The sequence below is a fragment of the Pongo abelii genome, chromosome 1 (assembly GCF_028885655.2).
Source record: "Pongo abelii isolate AG06213 chromosome 1, NHGRI_mPonAbe1-v2.0_pri, whole genome shotgun sequence".
In the NCBI taxonomy this organism is placed as follows: Eukaryota; Metazoa; Chordata; class Mammalia; order Primates; family Hominidae; genus Pongo; species Pongo abelii.
Window position 1 is genome coordinate 198,747,746 of NC_071985.2, and position 12,955 is coordinate 198,760,700.

The 12,955-nt window shown below is 52.3% G+C and overlaps 1 protein-coding gene across 2 annotated transcripts; it reads right to left on the minus strand.

Moving 5' to 3' along the window:
• Positions 1-4,676: 4,676 nt before the first annotated feature.
• Positions 4,677-7,447, minus strand: GJA4 (gap junction protein alpha 4). Of its 2 annotated transcripts, none has more exons than XM_002811087.5 (2): positions 7,360-7,447; positions 4,677-6,321 (listed from the first exon to the last, which is right to left on the minus strand). In XM_002811087.5, the coding sequence occupies exon 2, from the start codon at positions 6,207-6,209 to the stop codon at positions 5,208-5,210; it is 1,002 nt and encodes a 333-aa protein (XP_002811133.1). In that variant the 5' UTR covers positions 6,210-6,321; positions 7,360-7,447; the 3' UTR covers positions 4,677-5,207. The 2 variants fall into 2 exon arrangements, with proteins under 2 accessions (XP_002811133.1, XP_002811131.1); XM_002811085.5 differs by having other exon boundaries at positions 4,677-6,226; positions 7,360-7,444.
• Between the last annotated feature and the right edge of the window lie 5,508 nt (positions 7,448-12,955).

Consider the following 12,955-nt stretch of genomic DNA (forward strand, 5'->3'; position numbering starts at 1 on the left):
ATCCCTGGGCCAAGGTGCTTTCAATGAACTTTCCTGTTTGCAGCTCCACCCCAATTCCCACTCAGAGGCAGTTTGTGCTTTCATTTCTTGTAATTTGTGCTTTTCTATGTTTCTGAGTCACCCACAATGAGTCACTTTCACAATCAGATAAAAGCCCCTAAATTTTCTTTATTTAAAATTTCCTACCTCGTGACCCAGTAATTTTACTTCTGGAATATCTTTTTCTTTTAAGGAAATAGAAATTTGGAAAACATTTAGGTACAGACATCTGCATCACAGTACAATTTATGATAGAGGATGATTAGTTGCAAACATCCTAAAAATCCAATATCAGGGTCATGGTTTAAGTAGGCACTGATAAAGCCTTTAAGTGGTATTTCCAAAAATATGTTCTTAACGACATGGGACAAAACTTATGATTTATCATAAAATGAAAAAAGCATAATATAAAATTGTAGGTATATCTTTACTAAGATTTTATTTTAAAATATGCATGAAAGAAGGCTGGAGGAAATTACTTCTGAATATTAACAGTTGTTACCTCTGGATGGTGGGATCTCATTCACTGTCTACAATGATCATGCATTGTCTTTATAATTCAAAAGAATTTATATATATGTAAAGGAGGAGAAAATAAAAAAATTATAATCTTAGGTTGCATTAAGAGAGGTAGAAGTTTTGGGGCAAGAGAGGCAATAATCTGGATTCGGACCAACTGGAGTGTCATGTCCAGCATACAGGGAGGGTGGCACATGTTAAGAGGAAATTAGGCTGGGTATGGTGGCTCACGCCTGTAATCCCAGCACTTTGGGAGGCCGAGGCGGGTGGATTACCTGCGGTCAGGAGTTCGAGACCAGCCTAGCCAACATAGTGAAACCCCATCTCTACTAAAAATAGGCATGGTGGTGCACACCTGTAATCCTAGCTACTGGGGAGGCTGAGGCACAATAATTGCTTGAACCCAGGAGCAATACAGCGAGCCAAGATCCTGCCACCTCACTCCAGCTTGGGCAACAGAGGGAGACTTCGTCTCAAAAAAAAAAAAAAAAAAAAAGGAAAGTAAACAAATTGCAGGTTGGCCAGAGACTTCTGGAAATCAGGATTATCTGGAGGAATGGAAGGAGGGCAGGCTCAGGCTGGACCTGGTGGCTGTCTGTATGTGGCTGCAGTACTGTTTGGAAAGGGCAGAACTGGGTGTCCTATGGCTCTGGGATCAGAGCCAAGGCTGGAGAGAGATTCTTAAAGGTGGAGAGAGATGTTCTGACAATCCTGTAATGGATACCTCTTCCTGCAAACGTCAATAGTCATGCTGAGATTGGTATGAAAAGGAAGAATCCCTAGTCAAGGAACTGGAGGTGATAGAACCATGAGGCTGGCAAGCCAGTGGCCAGTGAGCCGGCATGTTAAATTGGGAAGAAGTTTTGACATCACCCAGCTTGACAGCCTTGTTTATGTGCAGCCCGTGATGTTCTCATGCTCCCATCGGTCATAGATAAGATGACCCTGGTTTATGCAGAATTCCCAGTGCACTCCACATAACCCCATCCCTGTCTTTCCTACTCAGGAAGGCAATGTGAATTTAAGCGACTGGAGTTAATCTTATTGTAGAAACAACCTTGACTTTTTTCTGATTCATGCGAAATAGCACTTCACTCATGAGTTTCAGATCAATGATCAGTGACAGGTTACCACACGCAACGCTGCCCATACCTAATTGTCACATACGTGTTTCTCATCCAACTCTTTCATTTCACAATGGGGAAACTGAGGCCTAGAGAAGGGAAAGAGCCATAGTCAAGCACGTATGAGGGGTGCGAGGTAGGAGCCAAGTCTCCTAACTCCAAACGATGGCTCTTTCTCTAACTGAGAGCCACTAGCTGTCAACTTAGATTTTGGTTGGTGGCAGCAAGGGATAGGCTGGTGAGAGGAAGAAGGAAACAAAGGAAAAGAAAGGTGTGAACCTGCTGTGTTTCATCCTAGTGACATCACCAAGGAGATGCCTGCGTCCAACAAACCTAGCATTCTCCAGAGCCCCCTGCCTGACCAGTGCTTGGAGGTGAGGTGGGGCCACGAGGGTGGTCGTATGGGTTGAACGGTGCCTCCTGCCAGATATATTGAAGTTTTAACCCCTAATACCTCAGAATGTAACCTTATGTGGAAATAAGGTGTTTTCAGGTAATCAAGTTAAATCAAAGTCATTAGGGTGGGTCCTAATCCAATATGAGTGATGTCCTTATAAAGAGGGGACATTTAGACACAGAGACACAGGTAAAGGGAGAACACCAGGTGAAGATGAAGGCAGAGATGGGAGTGATGCGTCTAAAAGCCAAGGAATGCCAAAGATTGCCAGCAAAACACCAGAGCTGGGAGAGAGGCCTGGAACAGTCTCCCTCACAGCCCTCAGGAGGAACCAGCCCTTCGGATATCTTGATCTCAGACTTCTGGCCTCCAGAACTGATAATCAGTTTCTGTTGCTTAAGCCGTGCAGTCTGTGGTACTTTGGTACAGTAGCCTTGGCAAGGGAATACAGGTGGGATGGGGCTTACGGCCACTCTTCTCTCCATAAAGTCTTCACCATACCCCCAACCCAAATGGTGTGATCCCAGCCCCATGACACTGTCCTCACTCTTAAAGCCCCAGCCCATATGTGCTTGTGTTTGTGTGGCCGCCAGTCTAGGACCCAACTTGTCTTGCCAAAGGTCCAAGTTCCTGAGCCCCAGCCTGACCCCAGCTCTGACATCAAGCTCAGAGTGGGTGAGCTTTGAGGGAGGGGAAGGATGCCATCTCTGCTCACTGAAACCCTTCTTCTCCTATCTTTCCAAAGTAGGAAAGGTTGGGGATAACAGAAACACCAAACCAGGGCTCTCAAGCCCCTCAGGTAATGCTGGCTCTAACGCTGGCTTCTAACCTGCAGCCTCTGGCCTCTCACCCTGGCTGGAGGAGAATCTCTTCGACAAGGACCTCAACTTCCAGTGGTCATGGACTTCCCGTATATGAACAGCCTCCTTTTTGAGGCTTTCAGGATTGAGCCCAGCCTCACTCAATCAAGCAGTGGTTCAGATCCCTGAGAGGTAGAGGTCATTGCTGGAGACTAGCTGGAGAAGTCAGAGAGCGCTTCCTGGAGGAAGAGCCTATGTTAGTCTGGCTGAAAGGTGTGAGCTTAATTTTACTGCATGACTACTGAGCCAGGCACAGTCACATACTTTCACTTATTTGGTTTCCTGTCAGTTGTGAGGCAGGTGATGTTATTTGCATTTTAGAGGTTAGAAAACTGAGACTCAGAGAAGCGAAATGATTAACTCCAGACCACAGCATTTAAATTCAGGGCCCTCTGGTGATAAGCTCATCTCATTCTTCTGCACCAAGCCCTTTTCCAGGGTCCAGTAGTATTTAAAGGATTTGTGGAGTTTCGAAGTTTGGGGGGCAGGGACACTGCATGCTGACACAGGGGCAGGGTGGGAACATACTGGGTGAATCTGGGAGCCATGAGGAAGCTGGCCTGATCAATTTCAGCGATTCAGAGGGAACAATGGGAACCACAGCTGGAAGAGGAAGAGGAAGAGGGTCGTAATTTATTAGGCTGAGCATTCAGACTCGCTGCAGCGTGTGAGTGAGTGAGCTCTGCATGAGGGATACAGAGCTGGTGTTTTCAACACCCATCCTGATGGGAGAGGGGCCAACTTGCCAACCTGCTGTAAAGGCATCGTGGCTCTCAAGGAGAAGCATGTGGCCACATCAGATAGACACACTTTCCTTCTTCAACCCTAGCCCCAGATGTCCCTGGGAAGGGAGGACAACCAGCTTGCCTCTGAGGGTCACTACCTAGTGCTCTCCCCTACCTGGGTCGCCTCCACATAGGTCAATTCTGCCAGCAGTGGGCCCATCCTCAGCCACGCCTCCTGTATCTAGATGGCTCATCAGGACCTAAGTGCCCCCTCAGCCTGTCAATCCCTCCTCTGACTTTGCACAAGCAGTTTTCTCCGCTTGAATGCTCAGTGTTCTCCTTCCCTCCCCAGTGAACTCCTAGTCAAGACCCAGTTCAATTGTTCATTTTATTTCTGCAGTTTTTGTGGCTCATTGGCAAGATTCAGTCTCTTCCACTTCTGTACATTGCCATTGTCCTCACTGAGGTCTGGGTGCATGGAGAGCAGATATGAAGCAGATCCTTCAGTTGCTTCTCCTGGTGGGCAGACTAGAAAGGGCCAAGGTAGGAAGGACTAGTGACCTAAACCTCCCTTCCTAAATACCAAGGATGAGGATGAGGTGGGATGAGTGCAGGGCCCATCTGAACTGGACTGTGAAGGGCTTGGCTGGCAGGCACGCTTGGAGAGCAAACCATCCAGTAAGGAAGCACTTTGCAGGGGGCAGTCTGACCAGGGCGACGATGGCATGGGGGAGGCAGGGCAAGGACATTTATGCTTTGACCACTGATTAATGCGCTGGAGCAGTGGGGATGAAAAGAAGATAGTGTCTGAGGCATTTCAAAAGGCAGAGCATTTAGGAATCAGGGCTGTTGGAGGCAGAAGGTATGAGTTTGAGGGTTCAAGGTGTTGGCTGGAGTTGGGGGTTATAGAGACCAAAGAGATTATACAGGACCAAGAAGTAAAGGAAGCCTGGGCAAAATAACTCTATCCCCCCACCCCCAGCACATCGTGATGGCATCAATACACACCTACTTGTGATCAAGTCCTGTTTATTTCAGAAGCATGAACAGTAGAACTAGGAAGGAGTGATGAAAACAGGCACAAGTCCCCTTGACAGGGCCAAATCCGGCACAAGCTCTGTCTGTGTGATCAAGGCTGACCCAGCAGCCTCAATCCGCCTTTTCCTGTGAGGAGAGGATTTGAGGACAACCTGCGCACAGGTGACTGTTCCATAGGGTGAGGTTGGGGTAAGTTGGCTCTGGGTCCCTCTGGATCAGCTGCAAAAGGCCAGAGGGCCCCCAATACCCTTGGCCAAGAGCATCCCATGCTGACTCTGTCTGTGCTCAGGCAAAGCCACATTCTGGAGAGGAAGCCATAGTGCCTGGTGGGCACCAGGAAGGCCTCAGGTGTTCAAGAACAACTTGCAATGAAGCTCCATGGCCAGCAAGCATCTGCTTCCCCAGCCCAGTCATCTCTGCAGAGCCTTCCAGGAGAGGGCAGGGGACATCCCAGGCAGCCAGACTTCTCAGGACCCCTCTGTTGGGTGACATAAGCCCCAAGCCTCTATACATACTGCTTCTTAGAAGCAGAGCTGCTGGGGCGACTGGGGGATTTTTGGCCATTCTGAGGGGGTGGGTCCAGGAAGAGAGGGGGCCTGGAAGAAGCCAGCCTCTCCTCTGTGGTCAGGTTGGCCCAGTTCTGCTCGCTGGATGAGAGCCCATTGTAGGTGGGGCATGGTGGGGATGAGGGCCCCTGGCCCACGGGGAGGTAGAAGAAGACCTGGTCCGTGTAAGGGTCTGAGGAGGTGCCCTGGGTCGGGGGTGCGTCTTGGCCTTGCGGTGCCCTCATCCCCCGGCTGAGGCAGCGACACAGCAGGTGCACCAACTCCAGCAGATTAAGCACCAGGGAGATGAGTCCAACCACCAACATGAAAATGATGAAGATGGTCTTCTCCGTGGGGCGAGAGACAAAGCAGTCCACGAGGTAGGGGCAGGGTGCTCGCTGGCACACAAACACGGGCTCCATGGTCCAGCCGTACAGGCGCCACTGGCCATAGAGGAAGCCTGCCTCTAGCACACTCTTGCAGAGCACGCTGGCCACATAGGTGCCCATCAGTGCTCCACGGATGCGCAGGCGACCATCTTCTGCCACCGAGATCTTGGCCATTTGACGCTCTACGGCCGCCAGCGCCCGCTCCACCTGTGGGTTCTTGGCTGGCAGTGCCCGCAGCTCCCCCTCCTTCTGCCGCAGCCGCTCTTCTCGCCGAGACAGGTAAATGACATGGCCCAGGTAGACCAGGGTGGGTGTGCTGACGAAGAGGAACTGCAGCACCCAGTAGCGGATGTGGGAGATGGGGAAGGCCTGGTCATAGCAGACGTTGGTGCAGCCCGGCTGGGCCGTGTTACACTCGAAATCTGACTGCTCGTCACCCCACACTGACTCGCCGGCCAAGCCCAGGATGAGGATGCGGAAGATGAAGAGCACCGTCAGCCAGATCTTGCCCACCACGGTCGAGTGCTCCTGGACCTGGTCCAGCAGCTTCTCCAGGAAGCCCCAGTCACCCATGGCTCCCGGACCTCCGTCTGCAAGGAGACAGAGCACGTCAGCGTGTCAGCATGGCATCCTTCTCGTTCGCCCAGCAACAAGCCTTCAGGGAGGTCTGCCACGCCCGTTCTACCTACAAAGAAACCCAGGCTCAGGAAGGGGAAGGACTGGCCCGGAGGCTCCCACTCAGCAGTGCAGGCAGGACCCAAAGCAGATTTTTGGATGATGGCTGCCAACCTGTTTGTATGGTCTCATTCTGCTTTGGCTAAGGTCCCTGCCTAATCAGACATCTATGTGCCTCTTGTCCCCGAGCCACTGCCCCAGGATGGACACAGACCAGGGAAATCTGGGTGCAGTTGAGGCTCCTTTGCCTATGGGAACAGAATTTGAGGAACTTATCCAAAGTTGTGCAGCTGGGCTAAGCCCTTCCTCCCTTTTGCCCAAGGCTGGCTACCCCCAGACAGTGGGAGCTGGTGCTGATGGTAGAGGTGTTATCTTCTGCTTCTTAGGGGGCTCAAAGCCTCAGGTCCCTGCTCCCCGCTTCATATCTTACCCAGCTGGCTTCACTCTAATCTTTGAGCCTGCAGGGGCTGGGCGGTGGGAGGGGTTTTAGGAGCTGAAGCCAGCATCATCCTTTAGCTCCACTGGTCAGCAATAATGACCACCTGCCACTTGAGGAGGGACACTTGGTCCCGTCTTCTTCCTCCACCTCCACTCCCACCCCCTTCCACCTCCAAAGCTGATGCTGGCAAATTCTAGACTCTTGAAAGGAATTGTCATTGCAGGGTGAGGCACAGGCCACAAAGTTCCCAAGGGGGAGGTGCCTCTTCCCAAGTGCAAAGCTGTTTAGAGCCAGGCTCTGGAAGCAGCCCTGGGTTCAAATCTTGGCTTTTAGTAACTGTGGCCCCTTGGATAAGGAACAACCTCTGGGCGCCTCAGTCTCCTCCACGGTAGAGTGGAAACAATAGTATTCCTCCCGCCTCGGGTTGTTACAAGGATTCCATGGAAAGAGGGTGGGAGCCTGGCCAAGGCCACCTGGGTAAGCGCGGCTCTGTGGCGGCGGGCCTTCGGCAGCAACCCCCGTCCCGGCATGGCATCGGAGGACCCAAGACTCCGCCCGGCCTCCCGCGAGCAGGTGGCGCCCCCGGTCCCCTCCTAGCCCCCGACTCACCGCCTGCCTGCCGGGCGGCCCAGGTGGAGGTGGGGACGATGGCCGGAGTGACGCCCGCGGGAGCCCTGCTGGACCGCACGGGCGGCGGGGGCGCCTTAAATAGCGCAGAGGGGCGGGGTGGGGGCAGGAAACGCGACGGGGAGGGCGGCGGGCGCTGGAGAGAGGGCGGGGGCGGGGACTGGGAGGTGCAGACTCCCTAAACCCACTCCGGGGAGGTGGGCCTGTGAGATTTGCGGTGGGGAGGGGCACGAGGGGCTGACCTACCCTTCCTCTCCTCTGTTCTCTCTCCACCAGGTATTCCAGACGGTAAACTCTCCCGTTGTTTCTTTGGCCGGGTAAGGGGAGTTCTCCCAGGCCAGGATCTCTCAGGATGGCTGGATTTGAAAGGGTTGCAGTAAGGGCTGTTGATCTAGGCAACTGTCCTGCGGGGCTGTGAGGGGTGGGCGGATGGGGATGGCGTGTGGGGACCACTCATTTGCTAGGTGGCTGGCCCTAGTGTGCCAGGATGAGGCGATCAAGGCTAATCACGGCGCGGGAAGCTCCAATGGGGGACAGGGGTTGTAATCTACACTTCCAGCATACGTGGTGGAGCTGGGGTCTCTACCCACACCCAGCCCACGTTCTTCCAGAATTCTCAAACATCCCCATGTCTGGGCAGGCTACACAATCAGAGGCCATTAAGCAATTCCCATGGACTCCTTGAGACTGGGGGTGGGGGAACCACCTGACCTTTAGCTTGGATCCCATTCTTATGCCTCTAAATGGTGGCCGGGTGGTGTAGGGGGACATCCATAGGAATGAAAGGGCTATGCGGAGCCTGCTGTCATGCATTCAGGCATCACAGGTGGATGAATATCAGTGAGCATCTGCTGTGCTGCAGATGCTGCTTGGGGACCTGGGGATACCCTGAGGAACCAGCCAAACCTGGTCTCTGTCCTCCTCCCTCACTGGCTGGTGCAGGGATTGGGCATATCAGCTCTTGGATAACGGTAAGATAATAAATGTGGAAAGTTCGCCTGAGAGGTACTGGGTGATTCCCAGGGGACTTGGTTAGAAACATTTCCTGGAGGAGAGGTAATGCTTTTCCCCTTCCATTAGCCAAGTGGAAGGGAAGAGCATTCTAGGTAGAGGGGCGGCATGAGTGTGGCTCGAGGGCCTGGAGCTGTGGGGTTCTGAGACTGTGGCCACTGCCCTCGGAGTGCTGAGACTTTGTTGGTGGCTGAGCCCAGGAGTTGAGACTTTGCTGTTGACTCCTGTACCCTTAGGCAAGTTACTCAAATCCCTGTGCCTCAATTTCTTCCTCTACAGAATGAGGATAGTGATAGTATCTACTTTGTGGGGTTGAGGGCATACAGTGTGATCAAAGCACATAGTGTAATAGTGGTACATAAAGTTTTTCAAGTGAGTGGTGGCTAAAAACATTGTGATACTGTAACAAAAGGGGTCTGTGGGTTGTTCTTAGAGGGTGGTAGGGGCTGGCGCAGCTGAGGAAAGGGAAGGTGGCAGGGGGCTGTTGAGGCCCTGGGGCTGGTGGCACAGAAGTCCCTGTTCCTCCACAGCAAGATTTAGTCCTTGGATTCCCTGGGCCCCAGGGCTGGGTCCCTGAGGGTTCTGTCTTCGGGACCAGCAGGAGGACATCTTTGGGGACACGCAGACCTGAGAACTTCAGGGCTAGCTGCCCTGGGGGATCCGGCTGGGCTGGCTTCCCCTCTAGGCCTCTCCCTCAGGGCCAGGCTGAACTGAGTCTCCTGGATTTCTGAAGCTAACAACTGCCCCACTTAGTTCTGACCCTTGAGGGCATGAGAACCGAGGCCCCTGGAGGCTGGTTCTCACCACGCCCCCACTGCAGCCTCTGCTCACTACCGAGTTTTCCTCTCTTGGGGCTGGGCCCAGCTCTCCCAAAGCCTTTCTGATTCAGTATACTGGGAAGGAGGGAAGAGCCAGTGGAGGGCTGGGGAGTGACGTCAAGGCTGCCCTCACCCTGCTCTGACCCCTTCCTCAAGGGCTTTGGAGGTTTGAATAACTCGGCCTCTTCCCCAGAGGATGAAGAAGCTGGGATCAACCAAGACAACAGTTACCACAACCTGGCCATTCCACCTGGAAATGTCCCTGGAACCCCATGCTTCCCTGCATTCCCATTGCCCTGGTCCTGTTCAGGCTGCTGCCACCTCAGTGGCCTCCCAGCTGGTTTCTTGGCCTCTAGCCCCACCCCTCCAACTCAGCCTCCACACTTCCCTAGAAATATGACCAACATCGCCCTGCTGAAAAGCCATCTATGGCTCCCTATCACCTTCTGGGTAAGCCCTAGGCTCCCCAACCTCCAGTCCATGGCCACTTCTCCAGCCTTACCCCTCACCCTTCTCGCTGTGACCCAACCAGGTCTCACTGATGGGGTTCTCTGTGCGCTCTTGCCTTTGTCCCTTCTGTTCCCTCTGCATGGAGCACCCTCACATGCTGAACGCTGTGAATCAGGACTTTTCTCAGTTGTTGCCTTCTCCCAGAAGTCCCCTTGCTGGCCCCCTCTGTGCTAGGTGTACCTTTGTGCTCTCAACAGCTCAGCTACTATCCATGGTGCTTTGTTTTTGTTATTTAAAAAATTTTAATTGCGTTAAAAAGCAGCTACCATAAAATGTATCGTCTTAAGGATTTTAAGTGTACAGTTCATTAGTGTTGAGTATATTCACGTTGTTGTGCAACAGATCTCCAGAACTTTGTCATCTTGCAACACCGAAACTCTGTCTCTAGTAAACCACTCCCCTTTCCCCCCTTTCCCCATTCCCTGGTGCATGGTCTACTTATCTTTATTCTCTTCTCCTCCATTAGACTGTGAGCCCCTTGAGGGCAGGCAGCTGGGTCTTTATATCTCCACCACCTAGCAGGGCACCAGATCTGTATATAAATTTGTTAATTCAATAAGTATTTAGTTTGGTGGAAAAGTAATTGTGGTTTTTGCTATTAAAAGCAATAGTTACTAAGCACCTCCTGTGTGCTGTGGTGCCATCCTAGACAGTGGAGATAACCAGGGAACAACAACAAAGAAATCCCTGTCCTCAGAGGTTTTACATTCTAGCTGGCCAGAAGACAGATAATAAAATGTAGAACATGTTAGATGGTGATGAATGCTCTGGGGGAAATGAAGTAGGGAGGAGTGAGAGGGCAGGGGTGGCAGGTTTCAATTTCTTTCTTTCTTTCTTTTTTTTTTTGAGATGGAGTCTTGCTCTGCTGCCAGGCTGGAGTGCAGTGGTGCGATCTTAGCTCACTGCAACCTCCATCTCCCAGGTTCAAGCGATTCTCCTGCCTCAGCCTCTCAAGTAGCTGGGACTACAGGCGCATGCCACCACGCCCAGCTAATTTTTGTATTTTTAGTAGAGACGGGGTTTCACTGTGTTGGCCAGGATGGTCTTGATCTCTTGATCTCTTGATCTCTTGACCTCGGCCTCCCGAAGTGCTGGGAATATAGGCGTAAGTCACTGCGGCCGGCCTCAATTTCTAGTAGAAGAGGAGAGAACGCCTCACTAAGCAGCTGACATTTGATGCAAGCCTTGAAGGCAGGGAGAGAGCCCTGTGGCTATCTGGGGGCACAGCATTTCAGACAGAGGGAACCTAGGATGCAAAGGCCCTGGGGAAGGAGTGTGCCTGGTGTTTCCTGGCTTGGGGGACAGCTGGAGGTCAGTGTGGTTGCAGCAGGTGAACAAAGAGAGGTGAGTTTAGAAAGGCAACAGGCGAGATGCAGATGGGGCAGATCTTGTGGGCCCTTGAAGGCCTGTGTAAGATGTCTTTGGAGGTTTGGGGCAGAGGAGTGACATGGCCTGACTTAGGTTTTGACAGGATCACCCCAGCTGCTGTGCTAGAATAGACTACAGGGGTAGGTGACAGACAGACATCCCCCTTCAATGTAGGACTTGCTGTGTAGCGGTGTGGAGCCTGGCCAGCTGACTGCCTCCACCTATCAGCACTTCCAGGTGTGCTTCTGCTGTCTAGGTGGCCATGTTCTTCTTGGGGTGGCCTCAGACCACGACTGAACCAGGGGGTGGTCAAGGCCTCACCATTGCTGTCCAGTGCAGAACTGCCCGCATGGAGAGTCTCTACTTCTGAGCTCCCTGGGACATGTCTTGTTGCTCAATCCTGCTTCCTCCCCTTTTACACTTATAGGAGTCACTCCCCAGTGCACCCTCTTAGCCCTTCCTCAGAGTCCACTTCCCAGAGTCAGAGGCAGGAGGCGAGAGATGGAAGCAGTCATCCCGGGGAGAGATGATGTGCTGTCAGTTTGGGCTGCTGTAAGACTGAGTAGTTTAAACAACGAACATTCATTTCTCACAGTTGGGGAGCAGAGAAGTCTGAGATCCAGGTGCCAGCATGGTCAAGTTCTTGGTGAGGGCCATTTTCTCTTTGTATCTTCACATGGAGGAGAGAGAGATCATCTCTTTCCTATCTCTTCTTATAAGGGCACTAATCCCATTCAGGAGGGCTCCATCCCATGACTTAATGACCCCTGAAGGCCCCACCTTCTAATACCATCACACTGGGGGGTAGAGCTTCAGCATATGAATTTTGGGAAGACACAAACATTCAGTCCATATGGGGACTTGGACCAGGGTGAATGAATACAAAGGAATGTCCTGTTTATCTTGGGCTGCAGGGTGGCTGTGACCTTACACAGTAAGATGTAGATTTGAAGACTATATGAAATGCTAATCTCTCATATGCATGATTGGAGGGAGTTTGCAGTGAATCCTCATGGGTGGGGAAGGCGGAGGTAGAGGCACGTACCCTGAGAAGGTCAAGGGGACGTGAGGGCCACCTTGTGGTGACATGACGTGCCCTGGGACTTGGTGGTGAATAGTAGTCACCCAACACTTACTGGGTGAGATCAGTGAACTGCACTGCTCAGAACAGCTCCAGGCCAAAGGCAGGCTGTGCAGGGCTGGAATGTCTCCTCCTCCATGGTCCTGGCCCACAGCCTGGAGAAATGGGGCCAGGACTAGAAGCTCAGTCCTTGCTGAGCGTTAACTCTCTGCAGGAATAGCCAGTGACGTTCTCTGGTTACTCTGACCTCCAAGCCACCCTTGGCCAGGCAGCCAGAACCACCCAGGAAGATGCTGGAATGCATGTCAGCAAGTAGGTGGAGATCACCCCTCCCTGAGACCTTTGCAACCCTCCAGCCCAAGCAGAGGCTGACCTCCAGTGCATCAGGCAGACACTTTCCTGAGCACAGTCATACCTGGGAATTTATCAGATACATTAGTGCTGTGCTCATGTTTTACCTACAGTGTCTCCTTCTACCTCTACAAAAATCCTCTGTGTAGGAACAACTGGGTGTCATGCTGACCATATTCCCTGTGTCCCTCAGGTCTACTCTCCACCCTGCCCTGTGCACTGGGAGGCTGACTTGCCCTGTGACTTCCGATCGGGTTAGGTCGGTGGGAGCCACTGGTGGCAAGCAGACGGGAGAGTGAAGTTGGGGGATTTACTTGGTTGCTGGGATTGGGTGCATCCTGTCCATTGTTACCCTGGTACTAGCCCCAGGGTGCTGCAGTAGCCATACCTTTGAAAACAGTCTCTCTAGGAAACTCCCTTTAAAGTTACTTGGTTTGAA

Excerpts from the sequence above, each read along its gene's own strand:
- GJA4 (XM_002811087.5), bottom strand. The coding sequence starts at position 6,209 with ATGGGTGACTGGGGCTTCCTGGAGAAGCTGCTGGACCAGGTCCAGGAG.